We start from the raw sequence: 24,098 nt of genomic DNA, 5'->3' as shown, positions 1-24,098 counted from the left end.
AACAGTTATCTGTCACAAGTGTATATGTCAATCCTTCAGTAGAAAAGATCTTGGAAAGTACCCGAAACTTAACTGTAGCTGAAACTGAAGGACACTGGACAGTGTATGGAATTTTAGAGAAGGCATTGACAACCAGCAACGAATTAGAATTTAGTAGAATTTAGAAGAGGTCCCACAAAATCAACACTGGTGTGTCCCCATGGATGTTGCGGTGCAGGCCACAGAGTGAGTGCCGCCCACGGCGCCACATGTTGTGTAACACACTGAGAGCAAGACGCATAATGTCACTGTCAGTGCAGGCCAAAACACGTGGTGATGGGCCATGGACTTGGTACATGAGACCCTCCAATATCCATGCTATAGGAGCTGAAACACATCTTGCCATAGGGCAGCTGATGTCACATCCATGGGTGACAGCCTGTCCGTAGCTAAGCGAACACCACCCTCAAACACAAAGGTGGTGATGGAAGACGAAATAGTTCCATAAAGAATCAGAAGCCTTGCCCAGAGCCCTGTCCGCGGAACAATTTTAACAACCTGGTGCAAAACCAGATTGGCAGCAATGGCTGATGCAATCCAGGAGCCTGTAATAGGAAACTTTTCCACTATGCATTGCACCTCAACATCTAAGTGATGAAAAGGTTTTCATTCTGATCAGAAATACGATTTGACCCTGTTGGAATGCAGGATAGCACATCAACATTGGCTTGCTGCATGTCAGACCAAAAATCTATTTCATAGTTGTAGCAAGACAGAAACAAGACCCAACACTGGAGGTGATGTGCTGCTTTGTCTTTCAATGAAACAGAAGGATTAAACAGTGAAACTAGGTGCTTGTGGTCAGTAATGAGGAGGAACGTAGACCCCTACAAGAACATGAGAAACTTTTGAGAGCGTAGACGATAATAGGAGAGTCCTCTTCAGTTTTGAAGTTGAATGTAAAAGCATTTTTGACATGTAAGTTATCAGACGTTGGGGACCATCCTCATGTTGAAGTGTGAGAATGGCTCCAGCTCCATGCTGAGAGACGTCTGTAATCAAAACCAGGTGGTGGCCAGGATGAAAAGTGGCTAAACAAGGAGCAGAATGTAATCTAGATTTCAAAAGGGTGGACGTGCACTTACGGGCCGGCGTCCACTGAAAAGAAACATTCTTGTGGAGCAACCCGTGGAGGGGATGGGCCAATGCTGCTGCACCTGGTATAAACTTGTGATAGTGAGCAATTTTGTACTGGTACTGTCTAAGCTCTTTGACAGTTGTAAGGTGTGGCAGAGCTATGACCGCAGCTACATGATGGGGTAAAGGCTTAACATCATCCCGAGTGACTTTGCTAAGTTGTGTTTCAACCCTGCTGTCTTTCAGCTGTCAGCAACAAGGTGCAGCAGTTACATAAATGCTCTTCTGTGAATGTACCCATCATGACAATCTCATTGAAATATTTGGAGCGCCCTGGAATGGATATTATCAGTTGTTAAAACATGCTGGGGCACCAGTCATGCCGAATGGGAGGTGCTGATATTGCTGGAACAGGTAGGGCATGTTAAACTCAAAGAGCCATTTAGAATCATCATCCAATGGAACCTGCAAATAGGCTTCAGATAAATAAATCTTGAAGAAAACCTGGCTCCCAGCGAATTTAGCCAATAACTTGCCCGGATGGGGTAAATGGTAGGTAGGCCTATCAATAATAGACTGAGTGTTAACTGAAACTTTAAAGTCGCCGCAGAGAGGAAACTAATTAGCTTTCTTCTTCTCTCTCTTTTTCAACCACGAGGGGCTAGACCACTCACTCGATGTAATAAGCTGTATTATCTCTAGTAACATCAACTGCTTTCACTTGATCGAGCAATGCCAGTGGAAAAGGGCGTGCATGAAGAAAACCCAGCTGCACCATAGGTTTCAGGGTAATTTGGGCTGCAAAACTAGTGGCACAACTAAAACTATCCGAGAAGACAGATAGGAAGTCAGAACACAGAGAATCTAACTGCTGGTAACAACCTGGTCAGAAAAGAGGTGCACAATTTCTGAAATAGAAAAACCAAAAGCATTGAAAGCATCCAGACAGAAGATTTGCTGTGTCAGCATCATCCACCACCAAAAAAGTAAAGGAACGAACTACAGCTTTATAAATATTGGTAGCTGTAAATTGCTCCAAAATTGGAATATACTGCTTGTTGCAACTTATCAAACATCAAGTAACCGGAGACAATGCCGGAGATCCCAAATCCAAATAAGTTTGTGATTTTGGTAAAGTCACAGCTGCACTCTTGTCCAATTGTAGTCTGATCACTTTGTCCGTCACTTGCACTTCGATAAACAGTTTGTTGTGAGTCCTAATACTGGAGACACACAGCTGGCATCTGTGTTCATGTCTGCAGGAGGGGGTAGGGAGCAACACACAGACGCTGTATGTCCTTTTTCCTACAGTTGTTGCAAATAGGCTGGCACGTAGAGCATGTAGCTCTTTCATGTTGCACAGAATAATAGAGGCAAAATAGGAGTACAAAGTACTACTGTTGTAGTTAGCTTCAGTAACAAACTGAGACCGTGGGGTTCAGCCACCCGAGTCCAACATGACTGACAGGGCTGTTTATGACAAGGATGGAACTCAAAACGTGCCGTAGTGATATGCGTGCATTTGCGGTGATAATTAGACAACAACTTACACGTTTTGTTGAACAAAAGTAATGCTGATTCCCAGAGCGGGCTAACTGCCAATACAGCTGGTAAATCTGATAGGAAATGCAAGAAAGAAACAAAGCCTTATAGAAGTTAGCATCAGTGACACCTAAAGTGAGGAAGTGTTGCCAAAGCTGCTTGTCATAAGCTTCCTAGTCTTTGGCCGCATTGTTATAAGGGGGAAAGGATGGCAGGTATGCCGACTGCATTTCTACCTGGTCGACATATTTGTAATAGCAACCCTAAGAGCCTGTCTCTGCTCGAAGAGGAACTTGTACTGCCTCGATAGACATGAGATCCAAAGAAACCAAGCACATGGAAATGAACACCACACTCATCGCCAGTTGAATCGCAATGTACGACACAAGAAATAGTGTGGCCACCAATGACAAGAGTTTATTAATCCACATTCAAGTACACACAAGCATAGACACAATACAAAGCAGTAGGACACAAAGGAATTACAGACATGGGCTGCGAGTGGGCATTGGTTGAAATCAATGAGGAAAGTTGAAAATTTTTGCCAGGCGGGGATTCAAACCCGGGTCTCCTGCTTATTGGGCAGATGCTCTGACCACGGAGCCATCCAGGCACAGTGGTCATTGCAGCTGCACAGACTATCCGAAGCACACCTCCCACATCAGACTCAATTTCTCAACTTAACCCAAATTCTCAACTTATCCACACACTAATAATATACTGCCCCTTGCCCATTACCCTAATTACTCGAGGCATTTCACCAATAGCCCTTCAGAGAGGTCCAAAAGAACAGACATCATATATACAAAGTGCCTTCCACTCTGTCCTTACATAGGGAAGAGGTCCAATATACAGTGCACCGGGTGCCATGCCGTATGCATAAGTTGCTGGCAGCCGCTGGTGGTCAGCCTGTGCAGTTGCTGATGGCAGAGTGTTTGAATCTAGTGCACCATATCCAAGTATGACATACAGGATTATAGTTGGATGTCTGGTTTAACTGTTGGAAAAAACTTTGTATCTTGTTAAAATGTCCAGTCTGACTGGTTGTAAAACAAGAGATTTTGCCTTTCCTTTAAAAGTTATTTCTTTCTTGCAGTAAAAAATGTTTTGGTAGAAGATATTGTCCTCAACTGAGAAGAACATGCACAAGAAGAATTTGGCAACAGGAACTGTGGAGCATTTAAGGTTGAGTAACAGGCACTTGTTATTCAACCTTAAATACGGAATTGTTCCACTAAGAAGTAACAGAAGAACCCATAAATAATTGTGACATACTCTTGACAGAATATTACACACCATTCTAAGAACATTATCATGAATGCAGTTATAATCGGCTTTGCAACTGTTACTGATGTGTAGAGTTTTGAGAGACGTTGTTGTGGTCTTCAGTCCTGAGACTGGTTTGATGCAGCTCTCCATGCTACTCTATCCTGTGCAAGCCTCTTCATCTCCCAGTACCTACTGCAACCTACATCCTTCTGAATCTGCTTAGTGTATTCATCTCTTGGTCACCCTCCACGCTGCCCTCCAATACTAAATTGGTGATCCCTTGATGCCTCAGAACGTCCTACCAGTCGATCCCTTCTTCTAGTCAAGTTGTGCCACAAACTCCTCTTCTCCCCAATTCTGTTCAATACCTCCTCATTAGTTAATGTGATCTGCCCATCTAATCTTCAGCATTCTTCTGTAGCACCACATTTCGAAAGCTTCTATTCTCTTCTTGTCCAAACTATTTATCGTCCATGTTTCACTTCCATACATGGCTACACTCCATACAAATACTTTCAGAAACGACCTCATGACACTTAAATCTATACTCGATGTTAACAAATTTCTCTTCTTCAGAAACGCTTTCCTTGCCATTGCCAGTCTACATTTTATATCCTCTCTACTTCGACCATCATCAGTTATTTTGCTCTCCAAATAGCAAAACTCCTTTACTACTTTAAGTGAGTGCCTCATTTCCTAATCTAATTCCATCAGCATCACCCAACTCAATTCGACTAAATTCCATTATCCTCGTTTTGAGACGTAAATATATTAAATTGCCTCACCTCTTCAGTGTGCTGATACCTCAGAAATAATATCGATCAAATTTTCCATTTGTGCATATAAGATGTCAGTAGCTGCTTTAAAAGTAATTTATTCATGCTGGTACTGTGTATACACTACTGAAATGTTGTTTAATCAGTGATAGGATTTTTTTCATATGTTTCTTGCTTACAATGTGGACATTGTCTGCCATATCTGTTTCTCTAGAATTTTTATCTTGCTCACTGGTGCTGTACATAAAAAGTGAAGTAAAGTGGGAGATCACAAACCGTGAGCAATGAAACACAACAACCCGACCGTGAACCACAGCTCTTCCTGTTGCTTGCATTATGCTAGAAATTTGGTGACTTCAGCTGTTAAATGTTTTGTTACATAAAATAAAAATTGTATCCACTGTGCTGTGTTTTATTGTTTTTCATTTTGTCTGTTTAGTATTGATTTCGAAGCTCTGTGGTTTGATTTTCAGGCCCTTTAGCTCTGAAATTGATGTCGCACACCATCACAAGTATATTTGGTTGCTGTAATCACAATAGTGTAGTTAATACACAACTAGCTAGCCTACTGGCTTATTGTGTATTAACCACATCACTGAATTACATTAACAGAGTGTACATGTGAGTCATCAATTATTGAGTAAAAGTGTCTAAAGATGAAGACATAGAACTTTGAAAACCAGTAGTAAACAGACAAAAAATAATAATAATAATAAAAGCGAGCACAGTGAAGACAAAGTAGTATCATAATAGTTGTCGTTTTCTATAATAAAATAGATTATCCTGTTTTTTACTGTCTATCATCAGTTAATATAATATGCAAGATAGTAAATCCTAAGTTTTTCAGTGTGTATTATTGGGAAATATTAACAGGAAAAAACTTCTTGTTCATTTAAGTACCATAACGATTTTGAACGTTGGCCACTAGCCACTAATTTATAGTGGATATTTTCAGACGTTGTCTATATATGAAATATTTTTGGTAACTCTTCATGGAGGCAACAAAAAAACATCATTGTGGAAAAGAAAGTAATTAGAATTATGCGTACAGTTCAAAAATTTATATCTTGTACGCATTGGTTCAAGCATTTGGGAACACTAACCATAGCATCCAAGTAAATTTATCTACCAGTAGAAATTTTTGTCAACAATCCAGTTAATAAATCAGTAGTACCCTGTTGTGAATCCATGTGTGGCACACAAAGATGTGAACTACATAAGACTCTGATAATCTACTAATAAAAATAAAATGTCTGACAGGCAGAAACAGCATTTTCGGGCACAGATGAAAGTTGCTCTTCATGCCCAGTTCTTTTATACCATAGAGAAATTCTGGGCTGGAAACAAGTCAATTGTGAACCGGAAAATGGCTAATGTCTTGCCATACTGATAAATTGTTTTTCCTCACCCACACACCCTCTCCCACCCTCACCCCCAACATACGTGCAGCATTCGACCAATGATTATTAGATTGTTGGATGTTTTCAAAAATTTTCGTTAAATTTTATGTAGTGTATGTTTCTGTGGTCTTATCCCTAGTGCCGTTAATTTTTAATTGCATTTAACTTTACAGGTTAAGAAATGCGAAGGTACTGCTGATTGGTCTGAGGGGATTTGGTGCAGAAGTGTGCAAAAACGTGGTTCTAGCAGGTGTTCGCTCCATTACGTTGCTGGACGATGGCAATCTCACAGAAGATGAGTGGGCACAATTTTTGGCACCCAGAGATGCTGTCGGGAAGAACGTAAGTCTATCTTCTTAATCTTGTCAGAACACATTTTTGCATTTGTTTGTGTTTTTTCTTGATGATTTGGTTATCTATGTTCCTAGGGTGTTAATTTCCAGCCTTACTGTAATCTTTTGAGATATAGATTGTGTGCTCGTCACCAGTTCTCTAATTATTATGACAGACTACATGCCTTTTTATGTCGTGTTGTATGTATGCAGAAGAGAGAAAATGGTAAGAGTGTACACAAGAGATAGTGCTACACCAGTTCCTGTATAGAAATTTTCAGTAGGGATGACTGTGTCACTCTTAGGATTAAGTGTGTTTGTTTTTTCTTTTCTGTTAGCATGGAAGTAGGATTGCTCTGAAAGCTTAGCAACATTTTTCTGTCTTGTTTATATGCCTTTCGGCCAATCAATGCCTCAGCCATAAGGTGAGTTGTTACCTTTAAATCATCCTATGTTGCATTCCACCATGGACTTTTTATTGCAATATTGACTCCTGGGGTAAGAGAGATCACAATAACTTTTATTTTCTTTCTGAGTCACTGGAAGTAATATTCTGAAGTCATATTTTTAACAGTACTTTTGCTCATTCTGTCCTAAATTTCTCATCAGATGTCACATAAGTTGTGTCAACAATGGCCTTAATGTACTCTCCTTGCTGGACATTTGTAGCAGTGACTGTACAGTTTTCATTGAAGTGGTAATGTTTCAGTTGCTGAGTTGATTGATTAAACTAGACCCACAGCCTCAAAAACAATACTAGATGAAAAAAGAATCATCATTAGTCTTCTCTAAAGTTTGTTTCTCAGATGGGTATATTGTAATGGACTTTTGTTTATTTGCCAAATAATATAAAATATTTGATGGAGAGCAAAGCAAATGTAAAAAATAAATAGTTTCTTTTGGATAGCTTTCGCTTTTCCACAGGTGAACTTCTAATTAAATTTAATAAACTTAATAGTGTATAAGTCAAAAGTATTCGCTTTAATAATTAAATTTAGTTTCCTGATTCCAGTAGTGTGTAATGTGAATTATTTGTGGTGTGAACTCAACAACATACTGCAGAGGTCTGTTCAGGGAACTGGGGATACTAAGTATTGCTTCCCAATATATTTATTCCTTAATGAAATTTATCATAAATATCATAGAATCAATACTAGAAATAAGGATAATCTTCACAAAGATTTAAAGTCACAATACATTTATTGATGAACTATGGGATGTCTACATTATTAATAATATCAGGTAACGAGTGTGTTACATATAGCCTCACTTTTGCATATTTTCCATGCAGTAATGTGATCCGTGTAAAGAGGTGTTGTAAGGTGATTTTCTGTCTGATGATGTGTGACTGCAATAGCCTAAGAATTTTCATATCCACCTCATTGTACTGTAAATGTACATGTTTTGTGGCAAGCTTTATTATTATCTCTTAAGTGAAAACGTGTTTAAGATTCTTTATTTATACCACATTTTTATGACTTTTCATGTGAAAGTATCAACAACATATCCCCTTTAGGTAAATATGTACTGTGTATTCTCGTTTCATGACCTCTTCTACATCCTGGAGCATCTTCTCGCTATAGATACATGGAACAAAAAGTACATCTAATTTTCATATCTCTACAGATGCACACGAAACATTGTACAAGTGTATGATGCACGAAAATACCACAGAGTTGCCACAAAATTCACAATCTTTTACCTTCTACAAAAGTGTGAGATAACTGGGGTTCACCTCCTGTAGTTCAAAGAACTGTGAGAACAGACAAGGTGATATGATAACAGTCCAAATAACAATAATAACTGAGAGAGAAATCCAGACACAATAGGGAAAACAACATAGGGGCAAACAAACTCAGCAAATCAAACAGCTATATAGATTGCAGGGCTTAGCCACAGGAAATGCCATGTTCTAATAGCGAGAAGTACATGAAGTGTGTGTGTTTAGTTGATCAATGAAAGATACATAATATAGTTGCTGAGATCACTTATTTAGTAAATTAAGATTTGTACCTGTTAATCAGTTTCGAATAACCATACTCTTGTTCTTCTCAGTGGACTTCAGTGCTAGAGGCTGAAAGGAAGCTGTACCCTTGTCAAATCTATGTGCTGACCAAGAAAATTTCTTCTTTTAATACCAACACGTTAATGCTTATTCAAAGAACCAGAAATGAAGAGGGGCAAATAGCATTAGAAGCAAATGATACATTGGTTACAGATGTGGACAGTGTTACAAAACTAACTTTTCATAACTGTTAAGAAAATACGGGGTTGTCAGGTTCAGTAGATGCTGCCATGGAGTACCTCAGTTGAAACAGTATACATAACTTCACTAACATGAATATGACGCTCACTACCTAAGCAGAAGTAATGTCCACCGTAAAATGGTTAAAATCAGAACATTGTAGTGCTTATTATAAAATATGAACAAAGTTAATTAAAGAGTGTGCTTCTGGGTTTAGTAACATATTAAGCTCTCTGTGTAACCATTTGTTTATGAGTGGAACATTTGAAGGGTTGAAATATGCTGAATTTAAGCCTTTTTTAAAGAAAGGAGATAAAGAAATACCATCAAATTTCTGTCCAATTTTACTTTTGCCAGCATTCTCAAAAATTTTAGAAATGGCAATATACAATCAGTTTCTTAACCATCTGACGACAAATAGTATATTGTCCAAGTCTCAGTTCAGATTTTTAAAGAGTTCTGATAATTGAGAAGGCTATCTACACATACACTGAAAATGTACTTAATTTATTAAACAATGAAAACTCCAGGTAGGAATATCAACAGTGTAGGAAAAGATAGATTGCTCCTTACACTTACCATAAAGAAGAAATGTTAAGTTGCAGGGAGGCACAATTGAAAGACAGAGACTTTCATCAGCAAAAGAGAAACACAAGCCATTCATACACACATCTCTCGCGCACAACTGCCAATTCTGGCAACTAGGGCCAGAATGCCACTGGAGCTGAGCATCTCTGTGTCTCATTCGTGCTTACTGACTGGGCCTGTAATGAAATGTGTTGCTCTCCTTTGTATCTTCTCTGTTTCCTCTCTCTGACCTATCTGATACAGATCCCATACTGACAAGCAAAATTCAGGTATTGGCTGAACAAGTGTTTTATAAGCTACTTCCTTTGTTGATGGATTACATTTCCTGAGGATTCTTCCAGTGAATCTTAGTCGGGCATCTGCCTTACCTGTGATTAATTTTATCTGGCCGCCCTTTCAAATTGTTACATATGTGTATTCCTAGATGTTTTGTGGAAGCAACTTTGTATGTTGATTGTTCTGAATTTTGTAATTGTACAATACAGTCTTTCTACTATATATTCACAATCCATTACATTTATTTACATTGAGGGACAATTGCCACTCCACACACGAAGTGTCGGTTCAGTGCAGGTCTTCTGCGCTAAACTACGATTTTCTAGCGTTGTGACTTATCTGAATACGAGAGAATCATCTGCGAAAAGCTTCATGAAACTTCTGACGTTACCTACTTGGATCTTTTATCTATATATTGTCAAAAGTAATGGTTGTATAAGTTTCCCCTGGGTACACCCAAAGTTACTTTTACATCTGAAGACTTCTCTCCATTCAGAATGACATGCTGTGTTGTATTTGCTAGAAACTGTTCAACCCAATCACAAAGTTGGCTTGATATTCTGTACACTTACATATTGTTTGTTAGGCAGCAGTGTAAAATGATATGGAGTGCCTTCTGGAAGTCGAGCAACACAGCACATACCTGGGCACCTGTAGCTAACGCTTTCTGGGTTTCTTGGACAAATGGAGTGAGCTGAGTTTCACATGATCATTGAGTTCGGAGGTTTTCGCTCTCCAGAAATGTCATAACATGTTAGCAGAAAAAATGCTTGAAAATTCTACAACAGACTGACATCTGATCAATCTGGGCACAGAAATGCCAGATGTCCCTTCTTGTTGCAAATTTATCTTTTTGCATTATGGTGCATGTGACCTCTTACACTTGGAGCACGATTTGCGTCATTTTTGGGGCAATGTTTACTACCACTAGTCAGGGTTAGATACGATGGTGCAGTGGAGGAGTGGTCTGTTGTTGGAGCTACATGTACTAAATGGGGTCAATGGTGACAGCTCTGTTCTGAGCTTTGGGCAGCTACCAATGTATGTGGATTGCTTATCATTAGCTATACTACCAATCTGTTCACTATAGGGCAGTCTTTTGCAAACTGCTATCTAGTTTGTAGGTTGTTGGTACTGTTGGATGATAAGCTACTACCATTGATGATTGGTGCACCTAAAATTGGTTAGTAAGTTTGCCTACTTTGCTTTGTCATCGAACACTTGTTGTTTCAATGAGGCTACTTCAAGTGATTTGCTCTGTATGAGCAACATCGTGGAGTATTGCGTCTGATTTGGTAAGAGCTTTAGACTGAACTTCTTAGCTGGTAGTGAGATGAATGTCATCATCTCTAGTTAATGAATCTGAGTATAACACAATACTGTGCTAGCACACAAAATTTCACTGTTGGTTAAGACCTCGGAGGTCGTCGGTGACCCGGGATGTGTATGTTTGACTGACCTTCTTAGGAAAATGACTAAAATGCATATGAGGTGCCACAATCTGAGTTTGCCAATCAAAAATATCCTTGAAGCCTATGTTACCAAGATTAGAGAATGGTCATAATTTTTGCACTGAATTGTATAACTTACTGGAAGACGACAATAACAACATGTGCTTAGAGGTGGGATCAGCCACGCAATTAACCTCTTCATAGAGTATATAAAGGCATAAATTCGTTTCTCATGATTACATGGACGTGTCAGAACTGTTGAGCGACATTGGTGGAGGAGAGGATGTTGCAGCCTATCATACCACTAGCTATTGTGATAATGCCAGTTGTTGTTCCATATGCTGATGCAGAAATGATGTTGCAGCTGTTGTCACCCTGCACATTGTGCTAATGTCTTACCCTCTCTGCTACATGGAGCACATACGATCTCACATCCCAACAGCCTGCCAGGTGAGCTGAAACATCTCAGAATGTGGTTTCAAAAGGATGGTTACTCTTATAAACAAATGTAATTTGTTCCGATCAAAGCAAGTTCAGTGTAGGGATACAAACAAAGATGTGGAGGCATCCTCTGCGAGGTCCTTCTTGCCACCCATAAGCAGCATGTCTTCAAGAGTTTAAAGAATCTCCAAAGTATGTGTTTCATTTACTGACAAAATAATGAATCTGTTACATCCAATACAAGACTATCTCTGCCATAGAAAACTTGATGTACATAAGGTCGTGTGCCAGTATGGGAAGTCATATTGGGCAGACATGTCACATCATGTGAGAATGCTTTATTGAACATCCTCGACATATAAGCCAGGCCCAGCATGAGAAGTCAACTGTAATGGACCATTGTCGTAAGGGCATCTCATTTTATGAGAATGCTGATTTTTGCTTGAACCTCTTTATTATTTTCGTCAGACTTCTGCTTCTCGGTTCAATGCTTTGCTGATTTTCATTTTTTATTCAAAATTCTTATTAGGATCAAATACAGCCACGATAAGAGAATGGGTGCCATAAATGATATCCAGACATGGTGCTTCGGCTCCAGAAAGGGCACGGAACCATGCTTCAACATACAGTGATATGGGAAATACAAATAGTACAAATTGCATTCTCTTCTTATGTTTCTAGTACAAATCTATCAGGGGACATAAATATTTTCATACAATAAATAACTTGCACCATCCACCTCACACAATAACCTCCAAAACACAGAAAATTGGTATACAAGACAGTGCTCCAGTAAGAGAGATTGCAGTATATTCTAAAACTGAAACATTCGAGGTTGATATTGTCAGACCTGTGTTTCCTAAGCTTATCTTTTCTTCAAGGTGTATACGACCCGGGACAACCGCGAGACCTGGGATAAACAAGGGAATTTTTTCATCCAGGAGGAAACGGAAAAACTCAGGAATATTTTAAAATTTAGTTTTCAGTTAAATTTTTGTAATTTTGACTGGTAAGAAACAATACTCTAACGAAGGATATTACTGTATCTGGCTACTGCAGAATAATACTGCTGCAATAAAACATGAACGAGAGAAAACAAACGAAAATAAGACTTAAGTTGCAAAGGAAATGCGCCATATACAACAACCAAACACAGTGCTCATACAAGCGTCTGCCAACGGCAATTTCAGGAGGGGGGGGGGGGGGGGGGGGGTCGCCAAATTTATATTCTTGAGGAAAAAAAACCTTGTATCACAAAGCACCTAGTATTCAGCGCACTTTGGTCTATCAGTTATTCATATGATTTTGAAATGCATCCCTGTTGGTTTTTGGACATATTCTAAGTTTATTTCTGAATGAATTGTAAGTTGATTTTTGAATGCGTGCATAGTGTATGTCATGTCTCTGCCAGGGGACTCCCCATCACATCTAGAAATAAACTTTCCGGCAGACAGATGCGGACAGGGCTATACAAGTGAGCAGAATAAAGCCGGACGAGTGAATGCCAATTGCTGTCTGATTATGTGGTTGATTGGGTTTGCGAATGATCAGCATTGTTATAATTACAAGCAAAATCCATAGATTCAGATTACCAGAATGGAAATAAACGACTAAGAGGATGTATTATCTTCTTGGTGTATTCAGGAAAATGAAATTTTGACAGAAAATTTTTGGCTAGACCATTACACTAGTAAGGGCAAGTTGTACAGTCCCCGGTAGCAGCTGCCTAAGTTATATTCTGGGAGTAGCACGGAAAACATGTTGTACGAACACGTAATAACGCCTACCCGAAGAATAGACGCAGAATAATAAGTTTTGACACTGGCAGCAATAGTTACAGAATTAGTGAAGACAAGATTAAGAAACGGGGCCAATTACACAAATTATGGAAGAATACGACGATTCCAAATTTATGTAAAAAGTTACTACTACTACTACTACTTTTTGATCTCATGTTTGAGAAGCTGGAGCGTATGAATGAAGTGTAAAACTATTTACGAAGATAAAGCGTTTTGCTTGTAGTAGGCCTAATAGGCATTTGATATTGGTACTTCATGAATTATATTCTGTTGTGTTATAAAAATGACCATTTTCCTATTTGTGTGTACGCACTACTAAACAGTGATAGTGCTACTGGCTGACTACATCACGTGTCCAATGCTCTGAATATCCTCTGTCATCGGCTGGCAACACCACGTAAATGAGCTAAGACTGGCTTACAAAAGCGCTTCACAATCCCGATTTCAATGCTTCGGAAAGTAACATGCGGTGTTTGGTGGAATTCGAATTTATACTTTCGTAATACGAAAATAATGCAGCGTACATGCTGCTGCATATCAAAGATCTTTCCAAAACATGTTTTTTTTAAATTTATTTATTTGTTTTTTAATGGGTTTCGTTTTTCAAAGGGCCGGGAAATTCTGTGCCGGTGTATAAACCATAACCATTCAAAGATTGATAAGTTTTACAGTTCCTAGGAAAAGTATGCTGTCACTTAACATGGAAAAAGTGTATTTTCACCTGGGACGAAGTGTATTTTTAACTGGGAAAGATCCAGGATTTATTATTTTGTCCACGCATACACCCTGTTCTTGGAAACCACTTTTGAATGTGATTTTATATATCTGATGTCTATCAGATAAATAAGAGACCTTTTTCCAAAATATTTTCAATCAAACCATAATCATCATCATAGGTATTTGATGCTGGTCCTGTTAAAAATTAGCAGTGTAACTCTGTGCTGAAAATCACAGTCAGCGACAGTTCCTCGGGCATCTTTTGCATTGCTTTCTCTTTTCTGTAGTAAGTTAAATGACTGAAATGTGCCTAGAATTTAATTACCAGAATTGAATGTGTAGTTAATTTTTCTTTTCCTTTACTTTCAAACAGATTTACATATAAAGTTTATTTTGTAAGTAGTTACAGATATATCTTAATGAATTGTCAAATTTTGTATTTGCTCCCACTTCTTCTCAACTGATGACAGAATTGAACTGGGCCCTACTTTCAACTGTCAATGGCTAGCTTCTTCAATAGTTATCAACTTGCAACAATCTTATGAAATATTTTTGTAGTTAGCTCCCTTACTGATAGAAAGGTTCTAATTTTAGCTTTCAGTTTTTCAGCCCCTGTGTAGCAATTTATCATTGTTCCCCAAGAAATATAGGCTTTCTGCACAGCTAGTGTGGCACTTAGATGTACAGTTAATTTACACAACCCACAAAAATTAAATGAGAACCATTGACGTTTTCTAGACAAATGTCAATTTATTTTCAATTATTTCACATGAGTAACACCCGAATAAATATATTGTCTTCCATAAACAAACTTTAGACGAAAACACCGTATGTGCAGTGGTCGTTACCCACCCTTAAAAGTGATAGACAGCAATGGCAGAATATATTGTTGTGACATGTCGTCGAAAGGGACGGCACGGTTGTTGCCGCAGGGTCAGTGACCTGACAAGAGAACATATTCGATTAAGGAAAATGAAATAACCGAGAGCGTATTTATCATGCAGAAGTGATATTTTGTGACATTGATAGTCATGTGTCTTCAAATTTTCCAATTTTGAAGGCTTGGGGTCATCGTTACCCTTATCCTGTTGTTGTTGTTGTTGTTGTTGTTGTTGTTGTTGTGGTGGTGGTCTTCAGTCCAGAGACTGGTTTGATGCAGCTCTCCATGCTACTCTATCCTGTACAAGCTTCTTCGTCTCCCAGTACCTATTGCAACCTGCACCCTTCTGAATCTAATTAGTGTATTCATCTCTTGGTCTCCCTCTACGATTTTTACCCTCCACGCTGCCCTCCTTATCCTACAGAGTCCAAATTTTACATAGTTCAATTTTTGACTGTATGGAACTGATGGGAGTCAGTAACCCCAGAAATATTATTAATTACTAAAAATTTTAAAAGTGTCGTATAAGAGCTGCCCGTGTGTATGAAAATTAAACTGTCAGATCGTAACGACAGTAAAACGGTGAAGCAGACCTGTTGACCTGCAATTATCTCCAGGAAACAAAGCATTCAGTTCTGTCAGTAGAGTGCGTCCCACCTTTTTGTGAGGGTCCCTCCTGACTGACCTGTCCTTCCTCTCTCCCGTATTCCCATCCCACATCTCTCTCCCTTGTCTGAGGAAGGAGCTAGCAGTTCTGAAATCTAGGGTAGTGCCCATCACTTTTACCTTTATACACTGTCAATCAGCAGAAATGAAAATTTCTCTCCGTGAAGGTGAGTTCTGCCTCACAATTTTATAGTCTTCCCAATTGAATTTTTCTTTTGATAAAATCATTTAGGCAAATACAGAAAGCTAAAACATGGCTTCATCTTGTTGTGACAGCAGTAGCATTCAAAAGTGACAGAGCTTCCCAAGTGGCTATGTAGAAGCAAACACATTTATTTAAGTCACTGTGCATATGGTTGTTAACAAGTTCAATAATGAAGCGGGCCGTAAAGTCTAAATAACAGAATCAAATGATTACTTCAAATTAATAATAAAAATAGGCTGCAAAGTCCAAATAATGTAATCAATTAGTCACTTTAAATGTGAATTTATGACACTAAGTCCAGGTATGGAAGTAAAGTTAACTTATCTACTGAGTCCAGTTGCTATATATTAATCAGTCACTTGGAGGCTAAGTCTAACTGAAGGTTAATTGTTCACTTGGAGCCAAAGTATAGCCAGAAGACTACCTGTTCATGCAGCAGTTGAGTCCGACGAGGCGTGACGGGACGATGAGAGCGATGGCATAACGCTGGTGATCGCACAGCTGCTCACCGACTTTGTTGGAGTAAAGTGTATCTGAGACTGGCTGTGCACTGAAATTGGCTCGCTACTTGCTGTGCAGCCACTTAAATATTCATTTCACGGGAGGTTACTTGTTTTGTTCCGAGGCGGACACGTTACTGTCTTTGAGAAATAATCCAACGATTGTAGCGCTGCGCCGTCTTGGTGGTGTTGCTGCTCCCGTGGGTAGTGACACTGGCACTGCAAGTTTTCTGCAGAACCTCCCACAGACCAGCTGCTAAGCGTGTGGTTATTTACGAGTGGTGTATAACGTCCAGTCTTGCTTATCAGAAATTTACTCCTGCTGGTGCAGTAACTTATTGGACTTGACTGTGTTGCAGTGTAGTTGAAGTACTGTGATACTGCATAGCACTTAGTGTCTGCACATGTTTTTGCAGCTTTTCTCTGGTCCCTTCTAATTGTAGGTCTTAGCAAATGGCTCAGTTATTTTAAAGTTTGTTCATAAGAACACTGTTATTTTTATTTATTTATTAAATGCTTTCAGAGTTGTACATTATATTTTTATCCAAACACCTCCTATTAAAACTTACATCTCTCCTCATACATTGAAACCCACCACAAGAGTTGTCAATCTACAATTAGTGATTTGCTAAATTGATGTCAGTTGCTCAACATCTTTATTAAAAGGAAAGTGCTGCCCTCAAATCCGGTGTCATGTCAGGTAAACGAGGCAGGCGTCATACATATTCCGTGTTCAAAATGTCAACATTTTCAGAGTTTGAGATTTGGACAGAACAGTTAGCACTAATGAGGTGCGTGGCAGTGTGTAGAACCTTTGAAATTGAAATAAAATAAAATTGTAGAACTCTCTTAACAGCCCAACTCAAATATCCTGCTTGTCAAGATGAATTATGAAGAGAGTTTACGTGAAATGCACGGAGTGATGAGATAAATTGAATGTACGATTATTCTACCTCTAGTCTGAAGATGCCTCACATTGGACAGAGTGAGAATTTCTTAACAGCTTCTTCAACAAATCGTCCTCGGTGACAAGTTCTCATTTCTAATTTAGCACTGTTTTTACATCTGTAGGCTTAAGGAAATTCCAGGAGGCTATAGACAAGCGATTACATTTGTTCATTGGGTTTTTTCATTTACTCTGTTCACATAGTGCTACTTCTTAATTTCTGTAATGAGAACCCATATGTTTTTACCTGAATTGAATTTGACTGATAAATTATAATATATGTACATTATATTTTTATCCAAACACCCGTATTAAAACTTACATCTCTCCTCATTCATTGAAACCCGCCACAACAGTTGGCAATCTACAATTAGTGATTTGCTAAATTGATGTCAGTTGCTCAGCATCTTTATTAAAAGGAAAAGTGCTGCCCTCGAATCTGGTGTCATGTCAGGTAAATGAGGCAGGTGTCATACATATTCCGTGTTCAAAATGTCAACATTTTTAATCCTTTGTGAGCTTTTACTTTGTCACTGATTTGTGCAAAAGTAAGTGCCTTTTCTTTGAGTCTGGACATCCCAAAGAACAACAGGGAATAACAATTACACACGTTGCATTGTCCATCCAATGGATTGTTAATCGGAAATCTGGTCTTTGCCAAGAACAAAGTGATCTTTTTTATCACAACTGGCATTTCTTTTTATGTAGTGGTTGGAGCTTTGTTGGGTAGACAAAACACGGCAGACAGATACAGGTGATTGGGTTTCATATCGCAGCTAGTCTCTTAACTTTGTCGCATTTCCACAGTTGCTGCAGTGCTTAATTTTTTAGGACTACTTGAAACAAATCTCTTGGTTTAAGCCCACTGACAGTTAATTTGACACATTGTGAAATACAAATTTCTATAAACATTTTTGTGTGTGCTACAGTCGGTCCAGTATTTGGGTAATTACCAGATGTTGTCAATAATTTGATGTGTGCATCATCTGCAATAATTTTTCTTGTGTAATTTTCTACCATGACAACTGCTATTAGATGTTAAGCACATAGTTCATCTTTGGGAGATAGCCTTTGTCATTTCAACTCATGAAAATTATTTCATGCTGCTGACATGGAAGAGGCTTTCTCATAAATTGTGGTGGTGCTCTTTTACAGTTAAATTTTTGTTGTTGATACTGAAAATGACACACACATATTTGGTGAGGTTCATACAAAATGTAACTTGACTGCAAGTTTGGTTTTACTGCCTTATATTCCAGCATGTTGTAAGAGGCACAGTTGTTAATGTGCTCTTAGTTTTATCATTTCTCTTTGATGTCCAGATGTGTTTGTGCCTAATTGTCTTAAGCTCCACACTGCATTTTCAGCATGTTCATAATCCTCATTAGGTTTCGCATTATGACGCTGACTGTGTTCACAACGTTTCCATGCTGTTTGAGATATTACTAATTGGTTTTGATGAGATATTACTCATTGGTATTGTAAAATGTGGCCTTGTCAAAGTCTTCAGCTGTTACAGGCTATTGTGGGATTCAAAGGTGCAGCAGTGTTAAAAAGAGTGCCATACAATACTGTTATGAATAAATTCTTCATGAGCGGGTTACATTTTTCAAATTAATGTGGCTTTGCCTTCCCTTGCAAGACGTAATATTTTGTTGCTCTTACCATACATCATATAGTCAATTTGACTGATGCTACTAGGGCATTCAAACTATATAAGTTCTTTTAATTAATTTATTTATTTCATTTATGCCTGAGCAGGAAGTCTTGCAGAGTGTTGTTTTCTCACATTAGACATTTTTGTCACAGTTAAGAAATAGCGGGATTTATTGATAGTAATTTTTTGTGGCTTGTAATAGCTGTGCTTTTGTTCTACAGTGTTAATTTTTATTGTGTTAACCGGTTTTCAGCTTACAAGGCGATCTTCAGACATTTACTGAGTATTGTCACCAAAGAATTTCAATTTTTGCAAACAACAGTGCCTATCGCAAATAATGTGATAGGCATAACCTTTTAAAGAAGGGCACTAATTGCCCGAAACAGGTCAAGAAATTTAATTTTAGGCAACTGGTTGCTTATGATTTCATTATATTTTATGTATACTCATTGTGGTAAATCAATATTTCACATTAGTGGCATCTGTCTGCCCACTCAGGATAGTTTCCAGTTGTGCTGTGTTCCTGTAGCTATGTGGAAATTTGCACTTAAAATTTGCGTGTGTGTATGTGAGAGGGGGGGGGGGGGACGCCTTGATTCCTGGTGAGGTCAGTGATAGAGGGCACATATTATCCTGTCAGTAAAAGTTCCACCAGTCCTATTTGTGGATAGAGCTTGGGTAGAATGACTTCTGATATGCCACTGTGTGAGCTGTTATTGGTCAAATCTACTTTCACAATTCCTGTTTGAGCGTTGGTCACTATCTGTTAAGGTGTTGTACATCCCTGGATTCTTTCCTGAGAAGCAACCATTGTGACTTCTGTAAACAACTTTTGCAACATATTACACATCTTTCTGTGACACTCTGATAAATTTAACCAAACCATGACTGTTTGCTCTGAACTTAGGTTTGACGTCCGTGTTATTTCAAGCTAATACAAATCGCATGTAACATTTTAGTGTAGTTGCCAGAGCAATGACAGTCGTGCCAAATTTGCCAACGTTTATGCGCTATGACACTCAGTTATTCACAAGACTAAGAAATTAATTGATACTCTTTGGCAGTGGTGTGTTGAACATCACTAAATTTGCAGTGCTTACAGACAATCATTTACTGGAATAGTTGCAAGAACGAGATTCATTTTTCTGTAATGGGTATTATTTAACTTGTTGCTAAAGTTAAAATTTAAAAAGGAAAGTGTGTATTGCATCCTTGCTGTAACCTAGGATACAGATTTAACTGAAGAATGATCACTTCATAGACGTGCAGTTATTATTTGTGAATGAGGCCATATTATGTGTGAAGCTTGCAGCTAGTCCAGCCTTGCGCCTTTTTGTGGGCAATGCTTTCGCTGACTGAGTGACTCAGAAGCAACTGGTGACTCACGCTTTGTTCTTAGCATCAGTTCAATCTCTACCTGTACCTCTACCTCTGACTGATAAGGATCTGAGGACATTTCACAGCTGCATACGTTGTATCACCTGGTTAATTTGTTACTGCTTTTAAGGTCTTTTCTATTTTGATTTTCTGTCTGAGTGAGTGACTTTGCTCACTATGAAGAGTTGTGTTTATATGGTTCAGAAAATGGAAGTAAGTATATGAAAAATATTTTTTCCTCAGTTTGATACGATGTAGATTGAAGATCGTTAAAAGTTGTGATACTGTACCTTTGGTACAACAGAAGTACTGAAAACATAAAAAATTGGTGTTAATGCTGTTAGAGGCAGAGGAAAACTTAATGATTAATCAGCACAACAGCAACTTTTTAGCAAGCCTAACAGGCACACAATTGAGAAACTGACTTTGATCTTCATTTTCTTTTGATAGTAGAAAGAAATGGAAGAAATTAACAGCCAAAATTCAAATACCAATATGCAGGCAGGTCGTAGATAAATCTGAGCAATATGATGTACATGACAATGAAATTTATGTATAAAAGATGGAAATGAGAGGGGCCAGTGGATCGAAAGGTGTAAGCTGGCAAATTGGTCTGAAACTGAAATGCGAATATCATTCTAAAAGTTGACAAACTAATGAGTGATGGGCAAACGGAATTTGACCTTACTTCTGATCACATTCACTCTCACTTCTACACATTTTGATCATTTGCTAAGATGATCTTTTGTACATGGTGGACCACCAATGAAAACCTGTAATACTAGCTACTGTCTTTCTTTATCCTCAGAGAGCAGAGTCTTCACTGACACGAGTAAAAGGTTTGAATCCAATGGTGGAAGTCGTAGCAGACACAGAAGCTGTTTCAACTAAGCAGGATGCATACTTCACACAGTTCGATGTCGTCGTAGCAACAGATCTCCGACCATGGTCTGAGGCACTGAGAATTAATGCTGCCTGTCGTTTAGCTGGAGTCAAGTTCCTCTGTGGTGGAGTCTGGGGTTGCTTTGGATTCACGTTTGCCGATTTGCTGCTCCATGAGTATGCAGAGTAAGTAGTAAAGTGATGAAGTGCTGTTTGATCCAAGTTATAATCATTTCAGTCAGCAAAAGCAGTTAGTAAAGTAGTAAGAGATCTGTGTATTATTGTAAATTAATATTTATGAAAATTTTTGTTTCTTTTCCCTCAGAGATGTAATTCAGCATTCTGCAGAGAAAAAGAAAGGCGAACAAACTAAATTAACAGTGAAAAATACAGCAGAATTTGTTCCATTTCGGGATGCTCTGGAAGTTGATTGGCGTTCTGAGCAATATTCTAACAAGCTTTCTAAGATGGATTGTTGTTACTTTCTTATGAAAGGTATGTTCTTACGATTAATTCTGCTCTCTTTCTGCATTAAAGTATGTAGTTTAATAGTGGTCATAACTGAAATACAACTTCACTTCTGTCAGCCAAAGCCTGTATGAAAAATAATTTTGTGCTTTATGTCCCTAAATATGGAACTTTCACAATACTTGCTCATTCACACAAACTGAACTAGTTATAGTGGACACTTCTGGCCTTTATTTGCGCAATTAGATGTCTAAAAAATGAAAATTGATTGTGCAGTTAACACTCAATTCTACTTCATTCATTAAAATAAAACTTACATTATAAAGCCTGTGGCCACTTTTTTTAGCAGAAATTTGTTTCGCATGTAGGTGAAGCAACCAGTAAAAGTGATCTTTACAATACACAATACAATTGCTGGAATTTTGTATAATATTTCATGTTGCTGAGATACTTGGGGGGGAAAAGAAATGATAGATTAGATAAAATGATTAATTATTTTTGGAGGGGGGGGGGGGGGGGGCAGAGAGAACTTGAAGGCACTGAAAAGGATTCGGCCTGCATGTAACTTATTGGAGGTAACACTACTGCTGGCATCATAATCACCATTGTCCCTGGCTGAAGCTGAATTTGACGTAGCATTTTTTTGTTGAATGAATTTTGACCAAAATTTTGTTTGGTTACCTGTTATGGTTTCCCTGTAACTGATGAAGATATGTTAGAAACTGTAGATATGCTACAAAGTTGTTATGATGGCAAAAGTTGCACTAGTGTGGTATCTGCAGTTCTTGCAGGTAAATATTGAACAGAAAGTTTGCTCTGTCTTCAGTATAAAGTGTTTACCTAAAAGGAGATGCAGCATCATCTATGTTGAGTGAATTCACATTTCAGCACAATTTCCAGTTACACGTTCCAGAACCAAGAGCAAACAGGCATTGTAAGATGTGGAAAGGAATAAGGCTATGATAGTTGGACAGTTGATTTTCTATCTAGGTATCAGTTACTCTTCTAATGAAATTAATCTTTTTAATACTTTGGTCAAGACTTTTTTACAGTGACAAACCAGCAAAAAATAGATAAACATTGGCTCAAATGGTAAATCAAAATTATAGTTGCTGTAATGGATATGAAATTACTCAAAATAAATGTGCATACTGACTTGATTTGAAATTGTGACTCTCGGAGATTAGGCAATCTAATTTGAACAACCCTTTGTGATATTCTGTGCTCACTACATGCAGTTTTAATACTTTGGTCAAGACTTTTTTACAGTGACAAACCAGCAAAAAATAGATAAACATTGGCTCAAATGGTAAATCAAAATTATAGTTGCTGTAATGGATATGAAATTACTCAAAATAAATGTGCATACTGACTTGATTTGAAATTGTGACTCTCGGAGATTAGGCAATCTAATTTGAACAACCCTTTGTGATATTCTGTGCTCACTACATGCAGTTCTGGTTTTTGCTTCTTTCCTTCACTTCCACCATTGCACTCTACCACCACATCCCCCCCTCACCCAACCACTCTCTCTACTTACCCTCTTTGCAATCGCTCTACCCCCCCCCCCCCCCTGCCAAATCACTTCCACCAGTTTGTGTTATCTCACAGGCCTCTGTTTGACTGGGGGGGGGGGGGGGGGGTGTAAGTGTACTTTCCTGGACCTCCATTATTACCCACCATACTCAAAACTCAATTCACCATGTAAAAACGTCACATTAGGCTAAGATATTAGTTCTTTATGCTTAAAATTGTGCGACGCTTTGATGTCTTGACTGAAAATTGTTAAAGCTGTTATTTCATATTTCCAGTGTTAATGAAGTTTTGTGATGAAAAAGGACGTGAATTGAACCCCAGCAAACGAGAGGAAGAAATTGCTGAACTTAAGTCATTAGCATCCGAAGAACTGAAGAAGCTCGGCGTTCGTGATGATATGATCCCTGATAAAATGTTTGGGTATGATCAGTTCTCTCAGTGTTAAACTTTTTTACGAACTTCCAGCATGCTGGAATAATTGTAGGTCAGCAACTTCTGTTAATAAGTTCGACGGAAAACGTGCCAAAGTTGCAAATTTCACCTTTTTTTATTTTCTTGATGACTAGTTTTGGGCTGGGACCCATTTTCACATCAACAAAATGATATGTCCAAAAATACGAGAACTATATCAAACATATACACGTATTATCAAGTACAAAGGACAGTTATCTGCATGCACTGTAACAACTATGAAGTGTAAATGAACAGTTACAGCACCTACAGATAACTGTTCATTTTTACTTCATTATACATATATTTTTTTGCCATGGTTCTTGTATTTTTTGAAATACCATTTTTACTATCTGGATCATTTGAGAGGGGGTCCCAGAATGATACTAATCAACTAGTAAATAAAAAATGTGAAATTTGCAAGTTTGGTTGGTTTTCCATTGTACTGATAAAACTTTTTTGACTCGCATATATTTTGCAAGCTCTGTTTTGCACTGTTTTGAGTGTCAGAATACTTCTGCTGCAATAATATGTATAGTTTCCAGTTTTCATGACTCTTTTTTACCCTTCATATTCTCT

The 24,098-nt window shown here is 38.3% G+C and overlaps 1 protein-coding gene across 1 annotated transcript in view; it reads left to right on the top strand.

The window, feature by feature from the left end:
- LOC124802728 (SUMO-activating enzyme subunit 1) overlaps positions 1–24,098 on the top strand; it is a 54,699-nt gene that overhangs the window by 11,459 nt on the left and 19,142 nt on the right. Inside the window, exons 2-5 of the mRNA XM_047263695.1 lie at positions 6,277–6,445; positions 20,992–21,251; positions 21,391–21,560; positions 23,345–23,489. Of these exons, the coding sequence (XP_047119651.1) occupies positions 6,277–6,445; positions 20,992–21,251; positions 21,391–21,560; positions 23,345–23,489 (744 nt within the window). The remainder of the gene's footprint in view (positions 1–6,276; positions 6,446–20,991; positions 21,252–21,390; positions 21,561–23,344; positions 23,490–24,098) is intronic.

This window comes from Schistocerca piceifrons, chromosome 6 (genome assembly GCF_021461385.2).
Source record: "Schistocerca piceifrons isolate TAMUIC-IGC-003096 chromosome 6, iqSchPice1.1, whole genome shotgun sequence".
Classification (NCBI taxonomy): domain Eukaryota; kingdom Metazoa; phylum Arthropoda; class Insecta; order Orthoptera; family Acrididae; genus Schistocerca; species Schistocerca piceifrons.
This window is presented reverse-complemented; position numbering and strand designations above follow the sequence as displayed.